The 27,652-nt window shown below is 44.1% G+C and overlaps 1 protein-coding gene across 5 annotated transcripts; it reads right to left on the minus strand.

Moving 5' to 3' along the window:
* Positions 1–27,451, minus strand: nisch (nischarin). 5 transcript variants are annotated; one of them, XM_051948264.1, is made up of 28 exons: positions 27,219–27,451; positions 25,489–25,572; positions 24,212–24,394; positions 23,785–23,833; positions 23,261–23,424; positions 23,029–23,124; positions 22,635–22,730; positions 22,241–22,393; positions 20,894–20,962; positions 20,483–20,668; positions 20,145–20,273; positions 19,953–20,066; positions 17,842–17,965; positions 14,765–14,877; positions 14,389–14,465; positions 10,301–10,537; positions 8,658–8,968; positions 7,616–7,827; positions 7,135–7,526; positions 6,649–6,827; positions 6,521–6,569; positions 5,707–5,845; positions 5,287–5,437; positions 5,085–5,204; positions 4,738–4,899; positions 3,975–4,135; positions 3,257–3,402; positions 1–2,298 (listed from the first exon to the last, which is right to left on the minus strand). In XM_051948264.1, exons 1-28 carry the CDS (start codon positions 27,297–27,299, stop codon positions 1,971–1,973), a joined length of 4,305 nt encoding a protein of 1,434 aa, XP_051804224.1. In that variant the 5' UTR covers positions 27,300–27,451; the 3' UTR covers positions 1–1,970. The 5 variants fall into 5 exon arrangements, with proteins under 5 accessions (XP_051804224.1, XP_051804226.1, XP_051804225.1 ...); XM_051948266.1 differs by lacking the exons at positions 1–2,298; positions 3,257–3,402; positions 3,975–4,135; ... (9 more) ...; positions 10,301–10,537; positions 14,389–14,465 and having other exon boundaries at positions 14,770–14,874; positions 17,834–17,965; positions 27,219–27,450; XM_051948265.1 differs by lacking the exons at positions 1–2,298; positions 3,257–3,402; positions 3,975–4,135; ... (9 more) ...; positions 10,301–10,537; positions 14,389–14,465 and having other exon boundaries at positions 14,771–14,877; positions 17,834–17,965; positions 27,219–27,450.
* Positions 27,452–27,652: the final 201 nt, after the last annotated feature.

A 27,652-nucleotide genomic window follows, 5' to 3' on the forward strand; every position in this document is an offset into this window, starting at 1 on the left:
TAGAGGTTTTATTTTCACTTTAATTCAGTGGCATTCCCCTTTAACACGACGTACAGAACAGAGGTGGAGAACGGACCGGCCTCATGTCAACAACAACGTACGAAAAACTGTTTAAAATAAAGAAAATATAAAAAAGATAAACGCTCCATGATAATACTAGATGTGATACTTCAGAAACATTATCAAGATGTTTAGTAGAAAATCAGCTCCAGGATGGAAATCATCCGTCTGTCCAGAAGGAACTATTATATTAATATCATAATAATAAAAAGCTTCAATATACAGTCGCTAATAATGATAATAATAATAATAATAATAATAATAATAATAATAATAATACTGCTCCATTGGGTACAATGCGCGAGAAATAAAGTGTTCTGGTTGGGTTTCCTCACCAGAGATTTTTGGTTTTAAAGCAACTTTATATAAATAACAGCAAATAAATCAAAAAAAAACTTTGGAGACACTTAAAGATACAGAGGCTCACTCTGCTCCCAGTGTTTGTGCTAAGCTAGGGTAACAGCGACGCGTTGTCTGGAGGTGAAACTGATCTGAGGAAGGTTTCTCCAGAGCCGTTTCTTGAAGGTAACGTTGATTTAGATCTAGTAGAACCCTGTAGACGAACTGCAGCACCCTCTGCTGGTCAGCACCAGTCTGGCTGCTAGCAAACAGAACATCTGCTCCATGTGAGGAGCTTGTTCACAAGAAGGTCCAGTGTCTTCAGTAGACACAACCTGTGGGTGGAGCCTGATTCCTGCCATTTTGTAAAGTCATGATTTCTACCTGGATGCACGACGCCATCATCTACCCAGGTCCAAGAAGGTCCATGAGTGTAATCAGGACGCCATCATCTACCCAGGTCCAGGAGGGTCCAGATGGAAGATCCACACTTGAAACTCACCGACTTCTAAACAAGTGGTTCTGAGGAATTTAGGGGAGGTTCTCCATCATCATCGTTGTCTCTCTGGAGGACTGTGGAGGAGTGGGAATTTCTAAATTCTCCAGATATCCTGTGTTCTGTTCACCCTAAAGAGAAAAGTCACAGCCTTTCAGGAACCTCCATATCAGCAGAACGATGTTTCAGTAGAACTATGAAGTGGTCTTTAGAAGGTCGACTAAAGGCCTCAGGATGTTTCCAATAAAACCATCGGATCAGTTCTGTTTTTATAAAGTTCTGTTCAGGTGTGCTCATTGGAACAGTGCAGTAGGAAAGGAATCAGTTCTGTTAGAAGGTAACCCATTAAAAACATGTTACTTAGTCAGAAGAAGGTCCTGATATCAGCTGTAGTTCCTGGTTGTTCCACCAGGTGGAGCCTCTTCCTGTTTAATCCTGTAGAGACCAGAGGAGTTTATAGCAGAGAGCATTGTGGGAGTTTAGCTACAACGGGCACCATGACAAAGACTTCCACCACAGAGAACAAAAAAGGTGTTTTTGTGGCTATTGTGTCTCTTTGTGGCTGTTGTGTGTCTCTTTGTGGACGTTGTGTGTCTCTTTGTGGACGTTGTGTGTCTCTTTGTGGTCGTTTTGTGTCTCTTTGTGGTCGTTTTGTGTCTCTTTGTGGGTGTTGTGCGTCTTTTTGTGGTCGTTGTGCGTCTCTGTGGTCGTTGTGTGTCTCTTTGTGGGTGTTTTGTGTCTCTTTGTGTCTCTCTGTAGTCGTTTTGTGTCTTTCGGGTAGTTCTAAGTGTAGTTTCAGTTATTTTGTGTAGCTGCTGTCTGGTCTCCTCCTCCTCTGGTCACCATGTTGTGATTTTTCAGCAGAGTGTAAAAACCACCAGATGTTGAGGACACAGCTTCCTGGTGGACGTTGTCCAGATGTTCTGAGGACACTTTAGCTCAAACCTTCTTGGTTCTGGACACATGAACTTGCTGTGGAGCTGCAGGTGAAACAGAAACACCTGGAGAACATGTGACAGTTTAAACCAACCAACCCTGACTCCAGGTTCCGTCACATGACTCTCCAACCGGCCAATCAGCCGGTGAGCTCCACGGGCAGCTCGCGGCTGCACTGCGCCTCCCACTGGCGGGCCAGCAGTGAGATCAGCCTCTCTCTGCTGTCGGCTCCAGGCACGAAGACGCACCATTGGACCTCACCCTCTGCGCCCCTGCTGGCCCCGCCCCCTCTGGGCAGAGCCTCCTCCCCGCCGGCGGCAAAGTGGTCCATGGTGAGGTGGCAGAGCAGGTCGGGTCCGGGCAGGTCGTCAAACACCAGCGTCAGAGCCTGAGGGTAGGTCTGGTACCCCAGCAGTACTCGGTCCAGGTCCCGGATCCGCCGGGCCTCACGCAGCTGGTAGCGCTCCCTGCAGGACCAAACAGATCCAAGACCAGCTCAGACTCAACATCCTGACAGACGCTAACTGGAACCTGTCAAACTGTGAGAGGTCGACTCCGCCCCAGTGAACATCAGCTGGTTTTTAACTACGTCACACACCACCTAGTGACACCTCTGACGAAGAAACATGTCAGGTATAATTTTGACAAAAGTACATGTCTGATCACAGAAAAAAGGTTACAACATTTTAATCCTCAGTACCTGAAAAACACCAAGAACCCTCAGATCGATAACTTTCCTATCGACTGTTTGCACTGTTTGCTGATGTAAAGTGTCTTTGAGTGTTTTGAAAGGCGCTACCCAAATAAAATGTATTATTATTATTTTTATGAACTCATTACCTACGGTGGACTGTTCAGGAGGGAAAAAATACTTCCTCAATCATAAACAACAAATAGCTAAAATTCATTAATCGTAGTCTCTAAAAAATGAAGTGTGAGCTGTTCAGGACCTTGAATCCATCAGTGTCCTCAGAGCAGGAGACCAGATGGAAACACTTTACTGTAAAATAAGAACCAAATCAACATTTCTTTCTCTGGTTGCAGACAGAAGACTTCAGGTGTTAAACTAGTTTTAAAGGATTCGGTTTCTCTCCGAGTCAGACCTGAAGGATTTGTTTTGAATTTGATGTTAACTGAAGCTCTGACGGATTCTTCCTGTCCTGCTCCGTCACCCCGTCTGGTTTCCTCCTCAGTCTGAGGCGAAGCTCTACTTCCTGTTTCTCATCGTTCTCTCTGGTCTCCTCTTCTTCTTTTTCTTGTTGCTAAACAACATTTCAGTCTGAACCGAGCAGACAACGTTAGAGCTCCACGATGGAAGACACAGAGCCGCTGGTTCTAGTCTCAGGTTGTTACGACGTTACAAATCAGTCCTTCAGGAGAACAAACCAAACCCTGAGTCAGTGCTCACACCTGCTCAGTTCTCACCTGGATGGAGGCTCTTTGGCGAAGTCTGGCAGCGGGTAGCTGACGTAGTCCTCGTCCAGCAGGAAGACGTCGGTGCTGGTGAGGATCAGAGTTCTGGGCTGGAGGACAGCAGATGGACCAGAACTCTGACTGGACGGAACCTGAACCTGCAAGAGAACCGGAGGTTAATGTGGATCCACTGCAGATAGAACATCTACAGTAAAACACTGAAGAACAAATGAAACACTGATGAACAACAGCGACAGGAAGTTAGCAGGTTTCATACAGAAACCAGAAAACAAGCATCATTTTTAACAGTGCAGCTGGAATACAACTGTGAGGACTGTTACACAACAAACTACCAAAATATCATGGACAACTACCAAAATGTGACCAAAACCAACTCAAAAAGACATAAAACTACCAAAATATGATATAAAACAACCACAAAAAGACATAAAACTACCAAATTAAGATGTAAAACCACATAGACATATAAAAACATTAAATATAATGCAAAACTAACACTAAAAGATGTAAATCAACCAAAATATTAACAATTAAGAATTGCAAAAACACATAAAAATAACTAAGTGTTGCTAAATGCTGAGAAAAAGATGTACAACAACCTAAATCTGATGAAAAATCATTGGTCTACAAACGGATCCAGGGAAGACTCAGATTTATTCAGAGAATAACAGCTGGAACAAACATCTCCATCCTCTGAAGACCTTCTCACCTGGAACACCAGCAGGTAGAGCAGGACATTGAAGGATCTGGAGCAGCTGGCCGGAGTCTTCCTCTCTGCTACGATGAAGGTCAGGTCTCCCATCTCCTCCTCGCTGGGGTAGATGAACTTCACCTGGCTGCTGTGGACCAACTCGTAGTTCTGCATCTTACCTACAGGGGTCAGAGACACACCTGTTCACCTTCCACTGAATCCACATGATCTCAGAGAGTCTTAGATCACCTGGACAGGTAACCAAGGAGCTGGAAAACTGAGCAGTGGTCGCTACCCGAGCAGTGGTCGCTACCCGAGCAGGGGTCGCTACCCGAGCAGGGGTCGCTACCCGAGCAGGGGTCGCTACCCGAGCAGGGGTCGCTACCCGTGCAGGGGTCGCTACCCGTGCAGGGGTCGCTACCCGAGCAGGGGTCGCTACCCGTGCAGGGGTCGCTACCCGTGCAGGGGTCGCTACCCGTGCAGGTGTCGCTACCCGAGCAGGTGTCGCTACCCGAGCAGTGGTCGCTACCCGAGCAGGGGTCGCTACCCGAGCAGGGGTCGCTACCCGAGCAGGTGTCGCTACCCGAGCAGGTGTCGCTACCCGAGCAGGGGTCGCTACCCGAGCAGGGGTCGCTACCCGAGCAGGGGTCGCTACCCGAGCAGGGGTCGCTACCCGAGCAGGGGTCGCTACCCGAGCAGGGGTCGCTACCCGAGCAGTGGTCGCTACCCGAGCAGGGGTCGCTACCCGAGCAGGGGTCGCTACCCGAGCAGGGGTTGCTACCTGAGCAGGTGTGGGTGAACTGGGAGTAGAAGTCCTGGTCGGAGGGCTCTGGAGGAGGAAGCTGCTGCTGGAGGCTCAGTGCTGCCATCAGCTCCTGCAGGAAGACTCCGGTTCCGTAACTGTCCCTGCTGAGGCAGCAGACGATGTGATCAGCTGATCTACCTGAACAGAGACACCAGGTGAGTTCAGACTTTGGACCAATAGCACAACAGCAGGTAGCAGAGTCACATCATTTATCAGAAGCTGAAAAACTGAAGTAAAAGCAGACTGAACGTCCTCAGGAACATTCTCCAACTGAAGACATGACATCCACAACGTTCAGAGGTTCCACCTGTCCAGGTTCTCACCTACAACTCTGAAGTACTGGTCGAACAGACCCACGTTCACCGCCAGCAGCTCAGACAGACTGATGGACAGGCAGCAGACCAGGATGGAGTCTGGATCTCCAGCATCAGAGACCTCCAGGACTGAGGAAGCAGAAGAACCAGATCAGAGTCCAGTTAACACACCTGTTCCTACCTGTCTGGTTCCTACTTGTCTGTCTTCTACCTGAGTGATGCGTCAGCGTGGAGGCGGAGTCTTCCAGCAGGAAGTAGATGTGGTCGGTGGACAGCAGAAGGCAGCAGGTGAGTTCAGCTTCTGGAGATTTATAAAGAACCACCGACAGCCACAGAACCTGCTTCAGATCCTCTGACTCAGACTGGTTTAGAAACAGAGGAGAAGAAACACCTGAGAGGAGAAGAAACCACCAGAACATGATGTGAAGCTACTAACATGGTGGACATGCTGAGCGCAGTTTCTTATTAAACTAGTTTTTCTTTTGTTTTTCGTTTCTGGTTTGAATCGTACTGATTGAACATGTCTCTGAGTTCTTCTTCTTGTCGTTGTGGTTCCACAGAGCTGCAGAACTTTAAACATGGGCCTACATGAGTTAAAATGACAGAGAACATCTCCTCACGGTCATCCTACCAGAGCGATGAATCTGTGGAAGTAGCCGAGCAGCTGTTGCCCGCCCAGCCCGGCCAGGAGCTTCAGTCCTGGGGAGAGACCCGGCAGGAGGTGGGGGGACGGATGGTTCTCCTCCACATGGGGACGGGAGGAGTTCCAGCTGAGGAGAACATCTCAACATCAGCAGCAGGACAGAACAAGCCCAACAACCAGACTACAGACGCTGAAGGTCAGCAGCTGGATTTTCATCTTCAGATTTAAAGGAGTAAAAACACATTTTTTATTCATTCTATTCATTAATAGAAACAATCTAAATATTTTATGGTTTCTCCTTTCATCGTCTCTAATAGTTCTGACCACACACCTACCAACATTAAAGTTCACCCACAACGACCTTTATGAGTCACACTTAACATTTTATTGTTATATTACTCTAGGTCTACTCTAGAACTTTCTCCAGTTGTCAGTAGGTCTACTCTAGAACTTTCTCCAGTTGTCGGTAGGTCTACTCTAAAACTTTCTCCAGTTGTCGGTAGGTCTACTCTGGAACTTTCTCCAGTTGTCGGTAGGTCTACTCTAGAACTTTCTCCAGTTGTCGGTAGGTCTACTCTAAAACTTTCTCCAGTTGTCGGTAGGTCTACTCTAGAACTTTCTCCAGTTGTCGGTAGGTCTACTCTAGAACTTTCTCCAGTTGTCGGTAGGTCTACTCTAGAACTTTCTCCAGTTGTCGGTAGGTCTACTCTAGAACTTTCTCCAGTTGTCGGTAGGTCTACTCTAGAACTTTCTCCAGTTGTCAGTAGGTCTGCTCTAGAACTTTCTTTCATCAGAAAGTTACCTGCTGCAGCTGTTGGACCTCCTGCTGCTGGAACAACATCTGTATCGTCCTGAAGACAAACGGCACAGACAGCGAGTTAAAATGAGCTCTGATGTTTGCTGTTGGATGAAACAGAGGGCGGGGCTTACCTGCCGACAGGTGAGGGTGGCAGCTCCTGCAGGGTTGGGGCAGAGCCACCAACTTCAGCCCCTCCAGAGAGGCTCTCCTCTGGCTCAGCTCCCCCAGGAAGGAGCTCTGGTCCTGGGCCATGGGGAAGAGCAGCAGCAGCCTCTGATCAGCCAGCAGCAGATCCACACAGTGGCGCCTCCTGGGGGTTAGAACATGTAAAGACAGGTTTAAAAAGGAAATTACAGTAGAGAAAAATTATTACAACCAAGATTTACGAAAAATCACTGAAATAAGACATAAATGACCAAAACAAGACACAAAAACAACACAAATGAGACAAAAATGAAGTACAGGACAGAAAAAGTACTGGAACATGAGTCACATTTTCAGTTTCTCTGACTGCAGTATTTACAGAGCAGCTCTTCAATTAAAAGATCCCAGTGACTGAACCTAACGTCTACAGAACCCTGGACCTGGTTCCGTGCCTGTACCGGTCCTCACCATACCTGTGCAGGTGTTGTGGGTCAGGGCAGGTCCTGGTTCTGAGCTGGGTTTCTCTCTCTGAGGGGTGAAGAACCACAGAACCGAGGGGCAGCCGGACCAGTCGGCACCAGGAGGCCTGACCCGGGTCCGAGCCGCTCCTCTCCTTCTCTGCCAGCTGCCTCAGGTCCATCTCTAGAACCCACAGGTGTCGGCGGGTCAGGAAGAGGAGGACCGGCGGCTCTCCAGGTGCAACCCGGGGTAGGGCCAGGTGAGCGTCGGGGGCCGAGGAGGTGAGCAGGTGGGCGGCAAACCCTCCCTGAGCTCCACGACTCTCCTCCAGCTCCCAGGAGCTCATCAGGGAAGGAGGGATCAGCAGAGGGAGCTCCGGGTCGGACCGGACCTCTACGGTCTGGACCTGAAGGAGAACGTTTGATCAGGTCAAGGAACAATGAGAGTGAATGGGCTTCAGTAGAACATTTCTATGATCCACAGATCTCCTCTGACCTGGATCAGTGCTGTCAGCTCGGTTCTGGTCTGCCGGAGCTGCTGGGCCTCAGAGAAGATGTACCAATGGGTCGGCCCGGCTCGGAGCCCGAAGCCCAGACAGGAGTCTGGAAGCTGGTCTGGAGAGGAGAGCTGGAGCTGAGAGTATGGAACCAGGAGGTCCACCTGAAGCCTGGACAGAACCTCCTCCATGGACCCGCTCTGGCTCTGGTCTGACAACAAAAAGAAGATTCACTCTGATCAGAACCTGGAGAACGGTTCTGGTTCTCCAGGACCGACTCAGCATCGAGAGAGTTTTAAGGCTGAACTGCAGGCAGTGTTTCCTCAGACTGAGAGGAAAACCAACAGAAAATGACATAAAAGAGACACAAAATGACAAAAACGAGACACAAAACGACCAAAATGAGACACAAAGAGACAAAAACTAGACACAAAATGACAAAAATGAGACACAAAACGACCAAAATGAGACACAAAGAGACAAAAACTAGACACAAAATGACAAAAACGAGACACAAAACGACCAAAATGAGACACAAAGAGACAAAAACTAGACACAAAATGACAAAAACGAGACACAAAACGACCAAAATGAGACACAAAGAGACAAAAACTAGACACAAAATGACAAAAACGAGACACAAAACGACCAAAATGAGACACAAAGAGACAAAAACTAGACACAAAATGACAAAAACGAGACACAAAACGACCAAAATGAGACACAAAGAGACAAAAACTAGACACAAAATGACAAAAACGAAACACAAAATGACAAAAACGAGACACAAAATGACAAAAACGAGACACAAAATGACAAAAACGAGACACAAAATGACAAAAACGAGACACAAAATGAGACACAAAGAGACAAAAACGAGACACAAAATGACAAAAACGAAACACAAAATGACAAAAACGAAACACAAAGAGACAAAAACGAGACACAAAACGACAAAAACTAGAGCTGTCAACTGTAATAAACTGATTTAATATTTAGAAACTACAGACGAAATCCTGCAAACAAACACCAGCCGCTCACCTGCGTCCTGATTGGTCCCCGTGGAGTCAGGTGACAGGAAGAGCAGACCCAGCAGGTGGTGGGTCAGAACCAGACAGGCCTCCCTCTGCTTCAGCTCCTCCTGATGTTCCACCAGAACACAGCAGCACCACAGAACCCTGCTGACCCTCACCTCCTCCTCCTCCTCCTCCTCTTCCTCCTCCTCTTCCTCCTGCTGCTGCTGCTGCTGCTCCTCACTGGGCGCCACCTGCAGGCCGATGGAGGAGGAGCAGAACACCTCCTCCAGAGAGTCGCCCAGACCCATCTCAAAGTAGCCGTCCCTGGAGCCGGGGCTGGAAGAGCAGAACCATCAGAAAGAGCAGAACCATCAGAAGGAGCAGAACCATCAGAAGGAGCAGAACCAGCAGAAGGAGCAGAAGGAGCAGAAGGAGCAGAACCAGCAGAACCAGCAGAAGGAGCAGAACCATCAGAAGGAGCAGAACCATCAGAAAGAGCAGAACCATCAGAAGGAGCAGAACCAGCAGAACCATCAGAAGGAGCAGAACCATCAGAACCAGAGCTGTCAGATGTTCTTCAGATCATCTCCGTTTCATGAAGGAGAGCTCCTACACCAGTTCAGACCACACCCTGATCCAACCCTTCAGCAGATTAATAATAATGCAGCCTTCAGACCTGCTGGTTCTGGTTGTATTTTTGGACCAGATGTTCTACGTTTCTTTAGTTCTTCATAACCGTGGTTGGTTTCTATCAACCTTTTAGCTTTTTCTGCCTCCTTTTACCCATTTTTTTGTATATTTTGTCTGGTTTTAGTCTCTCTATACTTAGAATGTAATTAACTTTACGTCTGTTTTAAATATTAATTTTATGTCTGGTTTAGTCTCTATAGTTACAATTACTGAACTGTTTTTAGTTTTTTCTATTCACGTTTTACCGGTTTCCTGCCTCTTTACTTGTTTTTTATGAACTTTTTGTCTAGCTTTGTGTCTCTCCTTTCAGCTGTTTTTAATATATTCTGACTGTGTTTGGTCCTTATTTAGCTGTTATTTTTATCAACTTTTTGTCTGGTTTTGGTCTCTTTATAGTTGAAATTTTTTTAAATCTTTTGTCTGTTTTCAGTTGTTTTTTGTATCTTTTATCTGCTTTTAGTCTCTATATAGTTGAAATTTAATTAACTGTTTTTAGTTTTTTTCTACTAACTTTGTAGTCATTTTGTGTTTCTTTTTAATTGTCGTTTTTGTATATTCCGTCTGATTTTAGTCTCTTTTTAGTTTAACTTGTGTGGTTTGTGTCTTCAGTTGTTTTTTTGTGTTTTTAGTCTCTTTATATTTGATGTTTTATTAACATTTTGTCGTTTGATGCATATTTTGCATCTTCTTAATCGTTTTTTGTGTATATTTTGTCTGTTTTTGGTCTGTCTATAGTTGACATTGTATTATCTTTTTGTCTGTTTTGTGTCTTTTTTTAGTTGCTTTTGTGTATTTTGTCTGTTTTCTGATTGTAGTTCAGAGACTCACTGAGCATAAAACGGACCGTTTATAAGGAGGAACTTAGAGATCTACAGATGAACTCAGGAAACAGGAGAAAACACCTGAGAAGTTCTGAAGAAGATCTGAGAAATAACCTGGAAACCAGCATGAACCAGTGGAACCAGCTGGGTGACTCACCTGAGACCGTCCACCTCCGTTCTATCCCCAGCAGACTGAAGAAGCTCTCCAGATCCAGGCTTCTCCTCCTCCACCTCCCCCTCCAGCCTCTGCTTCCTGTGGGCGGAGCCGAGCCGCTGGGACAGCTGGGTAACGAAGTCCTGGTTGGAGGCGGAGAGCGGCAGCAGGTGAGCAGGAAGCAGCGGACACCAGGGGGCGCTGCAGGAGGAACAGGTGATGGAGGAGTAGCAGGTAGAGCTGCAGGACAGAAAAACAGATTTTAGCTCAGAGACACATTTGGATCAATAAAGATCCAGAAATGTTTGTCTTTTTTGTTATTTCCGTGGTTTTTAATGCTTTCTTGGTCCATTATCAACCATCCACCACACAGACCAAAGGTTTTCCTCTTGTGGGACACAAACAGGACATTCTACTCCATTCTAAAGCAGTAAAATGATGTGATTTTGTGGACAACAGCGTCTCCAGCAGGACAAACAATGAACTGCAGCAGGTTGTCTGTCATATGATTAATTGCAGGATTAGAGAACAAAAAATAACAAATATTCATCCAGAATGACTGAAAAATGTCTAAAAGGATAAACAAAAAGCTCATAAATGCATAAATATTCATCCAGAATTATGAAGAGACAATTACAGAATGACGTGAAGCTTGTTGAGAATGAATCCACTGATAAAAATGATGGTAAAAAAGGCCTAAAATATGCCCAGAAGGACTCTAAAATGTTTAAAATTATCAGAAGTATATATAAAAAATGTCCACAATTACTTGAGACTTGAACACAACAATTAAAAATGTTCTGATGTGGTTCTTCCTCCTAAATGTCCTGTGTCTATCTGCTGGACTGATGAAGTTCTGAGGTTCAGAAAATGTCCAGAATGACTCAATACTTGTCCAAAATAAAGGAAACATCTTAAAAATCACTCAGAAGATGGTCCTAAATGACACAAAGACTTTTCAGATCAACTAAAATGTGTTAAAAATGACAAAAATGTCCAAGGGCCCTAAAATATCTCCAAAATGAGTCAAAAAATTGTCCAATATGACAAATATTCGTCCAAAATGACCTAAAATCAGCCTTGAATGATTCAAAAATGTCTAAAATGATCAACAAAAATTCCGAAATGGTTGAAAATTTTCATCAGAAAAAGCTCAAAAATACATACGTCAGGGTCTCAAACTCAGTTTAGCTGGGGGCTGCTGGAGGCAGAGGCTGGGTGAGGCTGGGCCGCTTCAAGTTTTCCACAAGAAAAGCTCTGATAAAAACATTCCAATGTTCTCAAATATCTTTATTTTTTAACACAAAATAAGATGAAAAAAATAAACGAATTAAGAATTAATAAGAAAATAAATCAATCAGTAATAAATAAATATAATAATAATAATAATAATACAGCAGATATAGAAAGCACATATAGTTGCTGACCAGAGAAATCTAATTATTTTAATATTCAGATTCAAATGTCTGTATTAACAGTTCTTTAACCTTTAACTTCCTGAACATGAATGGAACATTGACAATGGACTGTTCTGAACATGGCTTCTCTTGCCGACTTCTTGCTGCTACAGACCTGGCAGCGCTTCTTCTCGCACAGCCGAGCCACATTTGGCTTGAGGGAGGAAGCAGTTAAGACCCACAGTAGGGCTTGAAGATGCTCATCAGTAAGTCTGGACCTGTACTTGGACTTAGTTCAAGGTGGAGAAGAGCTTTTCGCACAACTATGTGCTCCCAAAAAGGCACATGGTCCTCTTGAACATTCGGGAAAGCTCAGGGAAGCTGGGGGTCAATTCTCTCAAAAATTGTCCAAGCTTGTCTGTTTTTCCACTCACCTCCCTGAACTTGGCTTTGAGTTCAGAATTGCACTGCAGGTCAATGAGCTCCATCTGAAGCACAGGAGGGGCATCTTGCACATCAAAGGAGAATGGGTCTGCAAAAATTTCAAATGTGGCTCTGTGCGTCTTGAAGCCTGCAAATCTGTGATCAAATTCCTCCTGCAGCTTCAAAATGACCTCAACATACTTCTCACCACTGAATGGTGTGCCTGCATCCACGATGCTGGGAAATGCCAAAGGTTTGTCTGCGAGAGCTGGGCTTTCCATAACACAAGTTTTGTGGAGAATAAATTTTGCAGTCATACGTCACAACAGAACAGATTTTGTTTTCAAGTGTAATACATAACAAAAAGTGCAACCAAACTAAATAAATTATGATAATTTCACCAAAGTGCATAAAATGCCAGAAAAATGTAAACAGAAAATGGGACCGTTGCCTAATAACACTAAAAACTAGTGGTGTGAGATACTGCAAGATTTGGTATTGATCCGATACCAAGTAAATACAGGACCCTGCACATTGTAAGTTCATGGCACCCATCTGGTCCCACCTGGTTGCTTAACGAGAGATATTTATCGATGTTCCCTGAACGCCTCACAGCGCAGACTATGGTACATGCTGTTCAGTGGCTGAGTGATCAGACCACCATGAGAGCAAAATTTACTTATTTAAAAGAGTCAGATGAAGTGTCCTCATTTCAGATTAGTCCAATATGAAAGCGATCGATTTTGTCCATATGTTGTTTTCTGTGAGCGGAGAAAACAGCACATGTCAGTGCGCTACGTCTTTTAAAAGGGGAGCGCATTTTTACATTTTAAAGGCCGCGGTCAGTTGTTCTCTTATAGTGATAGAAGCTAAAAATCATGATTGTGATGAATGATTATTTTTTACAGCATTAGTCTTTGTAATTGTCTCTGGTTCAGTATCTTCCTGCCTGCAGTCTGATCCGTCACGGCCGCTGCAGGTGATCTGTATGAATGAGATAAGTTGCAGGACGTGACCGCGCTCCGCGGATCGCCGCCGCGTTCCCCCCTCTACTGCCGCCCCTCCGGGAGCCTGTCTCCCCCCTCCCTCACCGGTTGTGGGCTTCTGGCCAGTGTTGGCATTATAGTAACTTGGTATTCATTCTGTGAATAAAACTGTCTGTCCCGCTCAGCAGCAGTAAGCTAATGTCGCGAAGTCACAACAAGCCCGGCCGATGTCCCGCCCTCAAGAGCCATATACCCCACTGTGATTGGTGGGTTCGTTCAGCTCCGCGCACAACACTGTAAAGTGTCATTCACATCAAACTTGCGGGCCGCAATAACATTAATCTTTCATATTAAGATGGGGGCCGCAAACTATCGTCCCGCGGGCCGCAATTGGCCCGCGAGTTTGAGACCCCTGACATACGTAGATATGTGTCCAAAATTATGAAAATATGAACATCATGACATGAAGCTTGTATAAAATCATTCAAAATTTGCCAAAAACAATGTTAAAAATGCCTTAAAATCTGCCTAGAATGACTCAACAATGTCTAAAATCACAATGAAGGCATAACTGATCACTGATAAAAGTACCGGAGATGAAGAACCAGATGTTCCTTGTGGTAATTTTGATCCATTTAGTGGAGAGATTATGTCGTTTTGTGGTAGACTCACTATTTTTTTGGTGATTTGGGGCCATTTTGTGATAATTTTGCATCTTTCAGTGGAGATTTTGTCACTTTTTGTGGTATATTTATTTACCTCTATGTTGCACCTTTTTGGTCTTTTCTGCGGTTCTGTCTCAGCTTCTGTAGTTATTGTAGTTTCAGTTTTACCAGACCTCAGATGTGTTTCTCCTCCTAAATGTTATGATTCTATCTGCTGGACTGATGAAGTTCTGAGGCTCAGAAATGATGGCAAAAGGTCTATTAAAAGTGATAAATCTGGACCCACATCTATGGACTTCAAGGACCCGGAATGTTCTAAGTGAGACTAAACTTAAAGACTGGAAGCAGGAAAGGAGAACGTCCCCTGGAGAAAGTTCCAGAGTAGACCTACAGACAACTGGAGAAAGTTCTAGAGTAGATCTACAGACAACTGGAGAAAGTTCTAGAGTAGACCTACTGACAACTGTACAGCTGTCAGTAGGTCTACTCTAGAACTTTCTCCAGGGGACCTTCTCCTCCATGGACTCCAAATACCTGGAACTCTGGAGATATTCCCAGTATAGAAGTATTCCACATGAAATCGCCACCCTAACCTGACTGTGTTGATGTTTGATACTAACCAGACTGTGATATCAGCAGCAGGAACATCAGTGGAAGCTCCACAGAGTTCAGACAGACTGATGGACGACTGCTGGACCTGCAGACAAACAACAGAACCATTAGTTTAACGGTTATCTAGGATGTTAGTTTTCTGACAGATTGGAAACTTCACATAATAGAAGCAACAAAACGACACCATTTATCGGTAAAAACAGAGAACGATCAGATTTCCAACTTTCTGAAGATCTTTAAACTCATCACGTGATGTTCGGTTTCATAAAAGCTACGACATTTCATCAGATTCACTTCATTCTATGATTCTGAAGACGACTCTCCGATCGTACTCTTGTCATGGAAACAGGCCCCTCCCCTACAGCTGCTCAAGGTGTGTCTCACCTGGGCGGGGCCAGCAGACAGGTGGGGGGCGTTGAAGCTAGCAGGGGGGGTTGTAGCGTCTACAGGGGGGAGAACAGCGGGGGGGGCGGCGGCTTCTTCTGGGCTGGTCACTTCTGGAACAGAAAACACACCTGAGTTTAAAACACCTGAGGACAGAACACTGTTGGAACTCTGTCATTAATTACCCTCATTAATTAATTCCAGTCATGATGTGTGTCAGTTTAAAACACATTTTTCTGCAGGTTGTCATCAGCACAGTAAAGTTCTGTTAATTTAGCATGAAAGTGTTCAGTGAAAAGTTTCTACAGCAGAATGAAAAGCTTCAGGTGAGTTTCCTCTCTGAGCGGTGAAAGCAGAAGGTTAGTTTGATCAGTTTCTCTCCAGTTCTAGTTCAGAGGAACATGGAAGTGCTGCATGTCACCAACCAGAGCATCACATGAAGGCAGCTTTTAGTTTAAGTCACAGATGTTCTGTTACACACGTGGACAAAATTGTTGGTACCCCTCAGTTAAAGAAGGAAAAACCCACAATTCTCACTGAAATCACTTGAAACTCACAAAAGTAACAATAAATAAAAATTTATTGAAAATTAAATAATCAAAAACAGCCATTACTTTTGAATTGTTGATTAACATAATTATTTAAAAAAACAAACTAATGAAACAGGCCTGGACAAAAATGATGGTACCTCTATAAAAGATTGAAAACGATTTGACCAGAGTGACATGATTAACTCAGGTGTGTCATTTAATTGACATCACAGGTGTTTCCAAACTCATAATCAGTCAGTCTGCCTATTTAAAGGGAGACAAGTAGTCACCCTGCTGTTTGGTGAAAAGGTGTGTACCACACTGAACATGGACAACAGAAAGCGAAGGAGAGAATTGTCCCAGGACATCCGAAAAAAAATTATAGACAAACATCTTAAAGGTAAAGGCTATAAGACCATCTCTAAACAGCTTGAAGTTCCTGTGACAACAGTGGCTCATATTATTCAGAAGTTCAAGACCCACGGGACAGTAGCCAACCTCCCTGGACGTGGCCGCAAGAGGAAAATTGATGACAAATTGAAGAGACGGATCGTTGGAATTGTATCCAAAGAGCCCAGAGCAACCTCCAAAGAAATTAAAGGTGAACTCCAAGGCCAAGGTACATCAGTGTCAGATCGCACCATTCGTCGTTGTTTGAGCCAAAGTGGACTTCATGGGAGACGACCAAGGAGGACACCACTGCTGAGAAAAACTCATAAAAAAGCGAGACTGGAATTTGCAAAATGCATGTTGACAAGCCACAAAGCTTCTGGGAGAATGTCCTTTGGACAGATGAGACCAAACTGGAGCTTTTTGGTAAGGCACATCAACTCTATGTTCATAGACTCAAAAACCAAGCATACGAAGAAAAGAACACTGTCCCTACGGTGAAACATGGAGGAGGCTCAGTAATGTTTTGGGGCTGCTTTGCTGCATCTGGCACAGGGTGTCTTGAAAGTGTGCAAGGTACGATGAAATCTGAAGACTATCAAGGCATTCTGGAGAGAAATGTGCTGCCTAGTGTCAGAAAGCTTGGTCTCAGTCGCAGGTCATGGGTCTTCCAACAGGACAACGATCCAAAACACACAGCCAAAAACACCCAAGAATGGCTGAGAGAAAAGCGTTGGACTATTCTAAAGTGGCCTTCTATGAGCCCAGATCTGAATCCCATTGAACATATGTGGAAGGAGCTGAAACATGCCATTTGGAGAAGACACCCATCAAACCTGAGACAACTGGAGCCGTTTGCTCATGAGGAGTGGGCCAAAATACCTGTTGACAGCTGCAGAACGCTCATTGACAAATACAGAAATCGTTTAATTGCAGTGATTGCCTCAAAAGGTTGTGCAACAAAATATTAAGTTATGGGTACCATCATTTTTGTCCAGCCCTATTTCATTAGTTTGTTTTTTTAAATAATTATGTTAATCAACAATTCAAAAGTGATGGCTGATTTTGATTATTTAATTTTCAATAAATTTTTATTTATTGTTACTTTTGTGAGTTTCAAGTGATTTCAGTGAGAATTGTGGGTTTTTCCTTCTTTAACTGAGGGGTACCAACAATTTTGTCCACGTGTGTAAAACAGCAAAGCTGAACTAAACTACTGGAGGCAGCAGCCGGACTTCAGATGTTTCTGTTCCAACACACATGTAGATGTTCTGGTGTTTCTAGATCACGTATGTTCATACATCCTGTGTTCACTGGAATCCTCAGACTACTCCAGAGGAGGTTAGAGGAGGTTAATCAGTTTCCTACCTTTGTTCTGCAGCTGCTTCTACACGGAACAAACAGATTGAACCACAGTAAACACTCTTCTAAAACCTGATTTCTGCTGTTCTGACTGGAAAAGAGCTTCAGTCTAACTGCAGTCCAAAACCAGTCCAAACAAAGCTGAGAACCAGTCCAAACAAAGCTGAAAACCAGTCCAGAATCAGTCCAAACAAAGCTGAAAACCAGTCCAGAACCAGTCCAAACAAAGCTGAAAACCAGTCCAGAACCAGTCAGAAATCAGTTAAAAATTTGCCTAAAACATTTCTAAACTGAGTTTAAACCCAGTCCCAGAACCAGTCCAAAACCCAGTCTGACACTAGTCCACACCCAGTCTACAGAGAGTTTACACCCACTCCAATAACCAGCCCAAAACCAGTGTGCAACCAGTCTAAAACGCCTTTAAACCCATCCAGAATATAGTCTAAATACAGCCTAAAACCAGTTCAAAACCAACCTAAACACCCTTGGAACCAGTCCAAAATCCAGTCCAAAACCTGCAGAAAATGTGGCTCAAAACACCCTAAAACCAGTACCAGCCTAAAAACTAGTCCAGATACAGTGGAAACCAGTATAAATACAGTACAAACCAGTGTAAGACTAAGTTTGGGTTCTGAGTGGTTCTGGTTGTTTGCTGACGTCTGTTCTGTTGTAGATTCTGTGTTGGAAGCTCAAACATCTAAGACCAGGATGAGTTCATTTTACTGACTGTCCGGCTGCTGCCTCCAGAAGAACCCACCAGCAGAACCTCCTTCAGCCTGATACATACATGATTACCTTGGCTGGAAGCCTGCTGGGCCGGACAGGAGGAGGAGGAGGAGGCAGGAGGAGCAGAGGAGGACAGAGAGGAAGAGGAGGAGCAGAGGACAGGAGCAGCAGGAGGTCTGGTGTCCTCACTGATCTGACAAGAAGACAGAGAGGACATCAGAAATCACCAGAGATCATCTACAACACTATTAAAAGATCATACAAAATCATCAGAGATCATCAGAAATCATCTACAAGATTATTAAGAGATCACATTAAATCACCAGAAATCATCAGAGACCATCAGAAATGATCAAGAATCACCAAAAATGATGAGAAATCACCAGAAATCAGGAATCATCCACAACACTAACAGAACACTAGTACATTATGAACAGAACCTCAATGGAACACTACTAGAACCTTAATAGAACCTCAATAGAACACTACTAGAACACTAGTAGAACCTCAATAGAACACTACAGAACCTCAATAAAACACTACCAGAACCTCAATAGAACACTACTAGAACCTCAGTAGAACACGAGGAGAACGAACCTCAGTAGAACACTACTAGAACCTCAATAGAACCTCAGTAGAACACTAGCAGAACCTCAGTAGAACACTAGGAGAACATCAGTAGAACACTACAGAACCTCAGTAGAACACTAGGAGAACATCAGTAGAACACTACAGAACCTGAGTAGAACCTCGGTAAAACACTAGGAGAACCTGAGAAGAACACTAGGAGAACCTTAGTAGAACCTCAGTAGAACACTAGTAGAACCTCAGTAGAACACTAGAAGAACATCAGTAGAACCTCAGTAGAACACTAGGAGAACCTCAGTAGAACACTACAGAACCTCAGTAGAACCTCAGTAGAACACTAGGAGAACATCAGTAGAACACTACAGAACCTGAGTAGAACCTCAGTAGAACACTAGGAGAACCTCAGTAGAACCTCAGTAGAACACTAGGAGAACATCAGTAGAACACTACAGAACCTGAGTAGAACCTCAGTAGAACACTAGTAGAACCTCAGTAGAACACTAGGAGAACATCAGTAGAACACTAGGAGAACATCAGTAGAACCTCAGTAGAACACTAGGAGAACATCAGTAGAACACTAGGAGAACCTCAGTAGAACACTAGAGAACATCAGTAGAACACTAGAGAACCTGAGTAGAACACTAGTAGAACCTCAGTAGAACACTAGGAGAACCTCAGTAGAACACTAGAGAACATCAGTAGAACACTAGAGAACCTGAGTAGAACACTAGTAGAACCTCAGTAGAACACTAGGAGAACATCAGTAGAACACTAGGAGAACCTCAGTAGAACACTAGAGAACATCAGTAGAACACTAGAGAACCTGAGTAGAACACTAGTAGAACCTCAGTAGAACACTAGGAGAACCTCAGTAGAACACTAGGAGAACCTCAGTAGAACACTAGAGAACATCAGTAGAACACTAGAGAACCTGAGTAGAACACTAGGAGAACCTCAGTAGAACACTAGGAGAACCTCAGTAGAACACTAGAGAACATCAGTAGAACACTAGAGAACCTGAGTAGAACACTAGTAGAACCTCAGTAGAACACTAGGAGAACATCAGTAGAACACTAGGAGAACCTCAGTAGAACACTAGAGAACATCAGTAGAACACTAGAGAACCTGAGTAGAACACTAGTAGAACCTCAGTAGAACACTAGGAGAACCTCAGTAGAACACTAGGAGAACCTCAGTAGAACCTCAGTAGAACACTAGGAGAACATCAGTAGAACACTACTAGAACCTCAGTAGAACCTCAGTGGAACACTAGGAGAACATCAGTAGAACATTACAGAACATCAGTAGAACACTACAGAACTTCAGTAGAACCTCAGTGGAACACTAGTAGAACCTCAGTAGAACACTACAGAACATCAGTAGAACACTACAGAACTTCAGTAGAACCTCAGTGGAACACTAGGAGAACATCAGTAGAACACTTGTAGAACCTCAGTAGAAACACTAGGAAAACATCAGTAGAACACTACAGAACCTCAGTAGAACACTAGGAGAACCTCAGTAGAACCTCAGTGGAACATTAGGAGAACATCAGTAGAACACTAGGAGAACCTCCCTGGTTCTGGGTCTACCTTCTTGTCTCCGCTGCTCATCCGGTCTTTGACCTCTTTGGCCTTCTGGATGGCTTTGAGAACCTCCACGGTGTCCAGCTCCTTCTCTGTGGTCACTCTGCTGTCCAGACACACCTGGAGATACAACCACAGTTAACGGAACAATCAGCAGCTAAGGAACCGTTGAAGGTTCTATGGAGGTTCTGGTGGTACCTCAGCTGCTCGGTCTCCAAACTGGGCCAGGACTTTGGTTCTGTAGTCGGGGATGATGCACATGGGGTTCCCGGCCAGGCTGAGCTTCTCCAGGCAGGGCAGAGAACCAATGTTCCTGATCTCCTCCAGCTGGACAGAAACAGAACATCTGGGTTATTTACACAACTTCTTCTACACGAGTTCTCTCCTCCTTCATGATGTTCTGGTTCCACAGAGCTGCAGAACTTTAAACCTGAACCACAGTGAAGCAAAATGAGACAGGAGCAGAAAAAAATGTAGTTCAGAGGGGAACCTTCGGAACCTCTTTAGAAACTCCAGGACCTCCTGGTCCTACCTACCTGGTCCAGCTGGTTGTGGCTGAGGTCCAGGTTGACCAGAGAGTAGAGCTTGGAGAGTCCACTGAGGTTCTGCAGCTGGTTTCCAGCCAGGTTCAGGGTCTTAATGTTCCCCAGACGGGTGTGAGCAGCTTCCAGAACCTGCAGGTTGTTGTAGGACAGATCCACGTGGACCAGGTTGTACAGGTGCTGGAACCACAAACAGGTAGGTCAGAACTTCACAGAACCAAACACCTGTTATAGAACCAAACACCTGCTGTAGAACCAAACCCCCGCTGTGGAACCAGTGTGGATGGGTCCGAGTTCATCCCACCAGGTCTCTAAATGATCCTCAGATTAATCCTGACTTTAACCGACACACAGAGACGATCCGTTGATCCTGTTGGACCAGAACCTCCTCACAGTTCCACTCACCTGCAGGTTCTCCACTGAGGACAGCTGATTGGAGCTCAGATCCAGGAACTCCACCTTTGGAATCAACCTCTGCAGAACAGAAGAGAAAGAACTCAGTCAGCACACCTGAGAACACCTGAACGCATCCTGACTCTACCTGTAGGGCTCTAATTGCCTGTAGGGTTCTAACTGACCCTACCTGTAGGGTTCTAACTGACCCTACCTGTTGGGTTCTAACTGACCCTACCTGTAGGGTTCTAACTGACCCGACCTGTAGGGTTCTAACTGACTCGACCTGTAGGGTTCTAACTGACCCTACCTGTAGGGTTCTAACTGACCCGACCTGTAGGGTTCTAACTGACTCGACCTGTAGGGTTCTAACTGGCCCTACCTGTTGGGTTCTAACTGACCCTACCTGTAGGGTTCTAACTGACTCTACCTGTAGGGTTCTAACTGACCCTACCTGTAGGGTTCTAACTGACCCGACCTGTAGGGTTCTAACTGACCCTACCTGTAGGGTTCTAACTGGCCCTATCTGTTGGGTTCTAACTGACCCTACCTGTAGGGTTCTAACTGACCCTACCTGTAGGGTTCTAACTGACTCTACCTGTTGGGTTCTAACTGACCCTACCTGTAGGGTTCTAACTGACCCTACCTGTAGGGTTCTAACTGACTCTACCTGTTGGGTTCTAACTGACCCTACCTGTAGGGTTCTAACTGGCCCTACCTGTTGGGTTCTAACTGACCCTATCTGTTGGGTTCTAACTGGCCCTACCTGTAGGGTTCTAACTGGCCCTACCTGTAGGGTTCTAACTGACCCTACCTGTAGGGTTCTAACTGACCCTACCTGTTGGGTTCTAACTGACCCTACCTGTTGGGTTCTAACTGGCCCTACCTGTAGGGTTCTAACTGACTCTACCTGTAGGGTTCTAACTGACCCTACCTGTAGGGTTCTAACTGGCCCTACCTGTTGGGTTCTAACTGACCCTACCTGTAGGGTTCTAACTGGCTCTACCTGTTGGGTTCTAACTGACCCTACCTGTAGGGTTCTAACTGGCCCTACCTGTAGGGTTCTAACTGACTCTACCTGTAGGGTTCTAACTGACCCTACCTGTAGGGTTCTAACTGACCCTACCTGTAGGGTTCTAACTGGCCCTACCTGTAGGGTTCTAACTGACTCTACCTGTAGGGTTCTAACTGACCCTACCTGTAGGGTTCTAACTGGCCCTACCTGTAGGGTTCTAACTGACTCTACCTGTAGGGTTCTAACTGACCCTACCTGTAGGGTTCTAACTGACCCTACCTGTAGGGTTTTCTGGGTTTCTGACAACATACTTGAGAAGTTTTGTGTGTTCGTGTGCGTCTCACCACAGAGTTGTCTATGCAGCTGATGTCATTGTGACTCAGGTCCAGGGTGGTCAGCTGACACCACACCGGCACCAATGCCGTGACAGGACACACAGACTCCACCCCCTCAGGTTCCCACTGGGGGAACTCCGCCGCCTCTGGGACCAGAACTGACTGGATCAACACAACACAACAGAAACATTAACACACATTAACACGTTAACACAAAACCATACTCTACACAAACACAAATCACTACACAAATATGATGTAGCTGTTCACACAGATCTCTACACACACACACACCACATGTTGTGTTTGTGTTGTGTACATCATAGATTCACTACACAGAGACACACTGATGGTGCTGTGTTTCTACAGTGTTGTATTGTTGTTGTGTTGTATTGTTGCGTACCATCATGGATTGTGTACTCTGGTGGACGTTCATCGTCTCCAAACTCGTCCTGAGAGTCGACAAACCTTCAATCTGCTCCGAGCTGCAGTCACTGATCTACATAAACACACACACAGACATGTTAATGTCTAACTAAGCAGGACTTTGGTGTCTCTGATCAACAGATGGTCTCACTCAGCCTCTCAGGTTCTAACTATTACTTTCCTTCCTGTTTGGAGAAAACACAGGAATCTGAAAACACTGCAACCCAGGAGCTTCGCTCTCAGAGGTTCTCCTGCAGAGCCTCTGGTTCTAAAGCTGCTAGTCTGACATTTCAGAAGCAGAAAGGTCGACTTCAGACATTAGAGCAGCAGATTGTGGTTGCCATGGAGACAGTAAAGTGGGTCAGCGGTACCTGGATCTGCAGCAGGGACTTGAAGACGGACAAGTCAAAGGGGAGGCTGCTCTCCTGGATGTCACTGCTCCCCACCGGACCTCTGGAGCCGCAGATCTGAGCAGAGAGACAGACGATGAGGACGAGGGAGGACGGGGGAGGACGGGAGAAGACCAGGGAGGACGGGGGAGGACGGGGGAGACCGGGGAGGACGGGGGGAGGACGAGGACAAGGGGAGGATGGTCCGACTCACCTTGAGGTAGCGCAGTCTGCAAGTGAAGTCCAGGATGTGTCCCAGGTCGGTCCGGGCGTCTCCGTTGCAGCAGGTGGGTTTGGCCAGACGGAGCTGCTGGGAGACGGAGTAGAGCTGCAGAGGACGGAGACAGAAGACCTCCCCGGCCTGCAGCAGCTGCTCACCTGCACGCAACAAACATGTAAACAAATATGTAAACAAACATGGTGTGACAATGTAACGTCTTCATTCAATGGTTTTAGTAACATTCAGTAACGCTAGCTCCTCAGCATCAGTTACCATGGAGATCTAGCTTCACAGCATCAGTTACCATGGAGATCTAGCTCCTCAGCATCAGTTACCATGGAGATCTAGCTCCTCAGTATCAGTTACCATGGAGATCTAGCTCCTCAGCATCAGTTACCATGGAGATCTAGCTCCTCGGCATCAGTTAGCACAGAGATCTAGCCCCTTAGCAACAGTTACCACAGATGAACTTTAATCAGTTCAGTCTGAATGAATCAGAGGACATAAGCAGAACTCACCTTTATGGAACAACTCTTCAGCCAGAGCTGCTGTGATCCCGTTGATCTCCTGAAAAACACATTAAAAACTATTTACTAGGGTGCAAAGTTCTGCACACTGTATATGTTTTACCTACATTTATGTTAGATTTTGTCCATTGCTCATCTTTTAACCAACATATTTTGTAAACATTTTTTTTGTACAACATTTAGTTTTTAAGCTACATATTTGTTGTAAATTTTGGTTGGTTTTAGTATTTCTTTCTCAATGTTTCACATCCAGTGTTAGATGTGGAGTTTCTATTTATTAATCGGGACTTTTCCAAACTGATCATCATGTGATTTTCCAGGACTTCCAGGACTTTAAGCGCCAGAATCAGCATCTTCTGTGCTTCTTGCCCTCTGCTGTAAAACCTCCTGAAGCCGGTTGCTGAAGGACTTCACTCACATAGAGGTGGAAGTGCAGGAAGCAGGCGAGCGCTGTGGGCGTGGCCTGAGGGAACTGTAGCAGCAGCGTCTGCAGGTAAAGCTCCAGCTCCTTCTGCCGGCGCTCCACCAGACTCTTGGAGTTCTTCCCCAGAATCTTCTTGGGGGGTAAAAGCCGGCGGTCGACCTTCTTCTCCGCCGCCAGCTGCAGGAAACAAACCAGAATGTGTTTAACCGATGGCCAGATAAAAACAGCAGACATGGAGGAGAAAACCGAGGCTCTGTTCGATGTGAAGGGAAACTACTGCAGATGATTGATGGATTATCTGAGAAGATGAAGCACAGATTCTTTACAATGAAAGTTGTTATTTTCACGTTTACATTACAGACAAACAACTGCATGTCAAGGCTGAATTTTAGAGATTTTTAGAGATACAAGTGTGTCTGTTTTAACCTACATGTTTTACGCACTGTGTACTTGGCAACCTACATTTTTAAATATATGTTTTGCACTGTATACATGCTTTTTTAATATATTTTTTCACGCTGTATTTTTTAACCTGCATTTTAAAAAAATGCACTTTATTTTAACATATTTTTAAAAATATTTTTGCACTCTGTGTGTATATATACGTTTTTCCCCAGATATTTTTGCACACTGTATATACTGTTTTAAAAATTCACACTGTACATTTTTTACACATTTTTAAGAATAACTTTTGCACACTGTGTATTTTGTAACATTTTTACAAATATTTTTATGCACTGTATATTTTTATGTATTATTTTTTAAAAATTAGTGCACATTGTATATTTTCATCAGTTTGAAAAATATTTTTGTGCATTATATATTTTTAAAAATATTTTTGCACACTGTACATTTTCTAAATATTTTTTGCAGTGTACATTTTTTAGCAATTTAAAACTATTTTTATATACTGCATACTTTTTAAGGCATTTTTAAAAATATCTTTTCCCACAGTATATTTATTTTTTACCTACAGGTTTTCTGTTTCCTTTTTTGCAGATGAATATAGTTTGGAACAGAATATAATTCACTAGTGGTGAAATGCATGATGGTTATTATAAGTTGGTGGTTTAAACATTATCTCTGACAGAAAGAGGAATCTGAATTATTCATCAGTCTTCAGGACATTTTATCCGTTTCCTCTGCAGGATGTTTTCCTTCTGACACTCTGAATCAACTCGTTTCAGGATATTTCACAGGCGAATAAATGAATTTAGACATGAAGAGATGAAGGAAACGGTCAGAAAGCTTCCAGTTGTCTGATCTTCTACCTTCTCATGGAGGTCGTGGAAGTCGCTGTAGCGATGTTTGACTGTCCATCGGTGCTTTCCGTCCGTGACGTCGATGATGTAAACCTGAAACAACACAGAAGGACTTTGACACGATGTAAAGGAATGAAAAGAAATCAGCTGTATGAAAACAGTTGAGGGAGGTAGAAGCAGAGCGGTCGAACCCACAACCCCAATACAACGTTACAGCGACGCGGTACACTGATTAAGATCATTCTGTTTTCTTTCTATATTAGATTAATGTAGTAAATAAAGATTTTCTACGATTTTAATGATACTTTGAACAAATTTTTGCAGTTTTAGATCATTTCTGGAACGTTTTCTGTAATTCTGGATCAACAAGAGTTGTCAGAAATGACAAAAAACTTCCCAAAATGGTTCAAAAATTGTTCAAAATTATTTCAAAATGTAAGAAATGACAGTCAGAATTTCTCTCAAAAGACCAGAGGTGATCCAATATGACTGAACATTTGCAGAATGACACTAAATGTATCCAAGATGCTTAAAATGATCCAAAATGACTCTAAATTTGTCTAAAATGAGTAGAAAATTACACAAAACTGCAGAAAATGTGTCCATACCTGGCTCTGATTCCATTCTGTAGAAAACAAAAAGAATCTCAGAGCTCCTCAGTGAAGTCATGAGTGATCTAACATGACGACAGAAACTCATAAAACAGGAAATAGTTCAGCAGCTGAAACGTTGATCCCACTTTCTGTCATCTTCAGAAGATCATTTCTACTTTGTTTTAATGATTTGTCTTTCTAGCTCATCTCTGAGTGCTTCTTTGTGTTGTTCTGGTTCCACAGAGACTTTAAAATGAACCACAGAGAAGAAAAAACACTCAGAACCTGCTGCTGCTTCAGACTCCACTGTCATTCTGGATCACTTTTTATCATCTAAGAGAAATTCTGACTGATTCCAGATCAGACTATTTTCACGTCATTCTGAACAAATGACATCTAATTTTAGATCATTTTCAAGTCATTTCGGACAAATTTTGAATGTTTTTAAAGCATCTTGAACAAATTTTGTGCCGTTTTGCACATTTTCAGTCATGCTTAATGATTTTCACTTCACTTCTGACAAGTTTAGGCCATTTTAGACGATTTTTGAGTCATTTTGGAGGATTTTGAAAAGATCTTCAACAAATTTAGAGTCAGTCTGCAGATTTTAAATCATTCTGGATCATTTTTAATCATTTCAGAAAAAGTCTGACTTATTTGGATCATTCTCCAGTTATTTTAGACGGTTTTATGTCATTTTTGAAAATCTTGAAAGCGTCTTGGACAAATTTTGTGTCATTTTTAATAATTTTCAGTTCACTTCTGAAAAGATTTAAGCAATTTTAGACGATTTTTGAATCATTTTGAGAAGATTTTTGTCATTTCTGGTTCCACAGATCTGCAGGACTCTACATTAAAATGTCGGAAAGAAGGAAGAAGCTGTCGGCTCTGAAAACTGCAGCGAAAACACTTTAAACGAACTGCTCAGTTAGCAGTTAGCCTGTTAGCAGTTAGCCTGTTAGCTCCAGCCAGAGGAGAATAAAGCCCCGCTGACCGCAGTAAGGTTAACATAAAGTCCACACAACGAACAGCAAATACATTCACTGGGGAATAAATTCGTCAACATTACGGTGCTGTCACAGCCTCAGACCGGAGGCTAAGTTAGCGGTTAAGCTAAACGCTAGGTTACCAGCTAAGCTAACTCACCGTGTAGTTTTCCACTAGCTCCGAGCCCACGACACACACTTTCCTCTCTGACAGCTCCTCTGAAAACGGCGCAGAATCCATCCTGACACCGAAGCGTATCTTTCAGAGAGTAAAAACCTGCAAATTAAGCGTGTTTTACCGGGTATTTTACCGGATGTTTTACCGGACATTCGGCGTCTGCTCTCCCGCCACCATGTTTGTTGTGATGTGAAGCAGCTGACTGCTCAAAAAACTTTATTTAAACCGCTTCGCTGACTGTTTTCTAAACTTTATTGAAACGCGACCCGCGATCAGTGTATGAAATGTTTCTTATTCCATATTAAATAAATAAAAACCCCAAATACTTGTGTAGTAACAATCAAATCAGAACAAGTCATTAGAAATACTAATAATGTTACTACTACTATACTACTGCTACGATTACTAATACCACA

The sequence above is a fragment of the Acanthochromis polyacanthus genome, chromosome 5, assembly GCF_021347895.1.
Source record: "Acanthochromis polyacanthus isolate Apoly-LR-REF ecotype Palm Island chromosome 5, KAUST_Apoly_ChrSc, whole genome shotgun sequence".
In the NCBI taxonomy this organism is placed as follows: domain Eukaryota; kingdom Metazoa; phylum Chordata; class Actinopteri; family Pomacentridae; genus Acanthochromis; species Acanthochromis polyacanthus.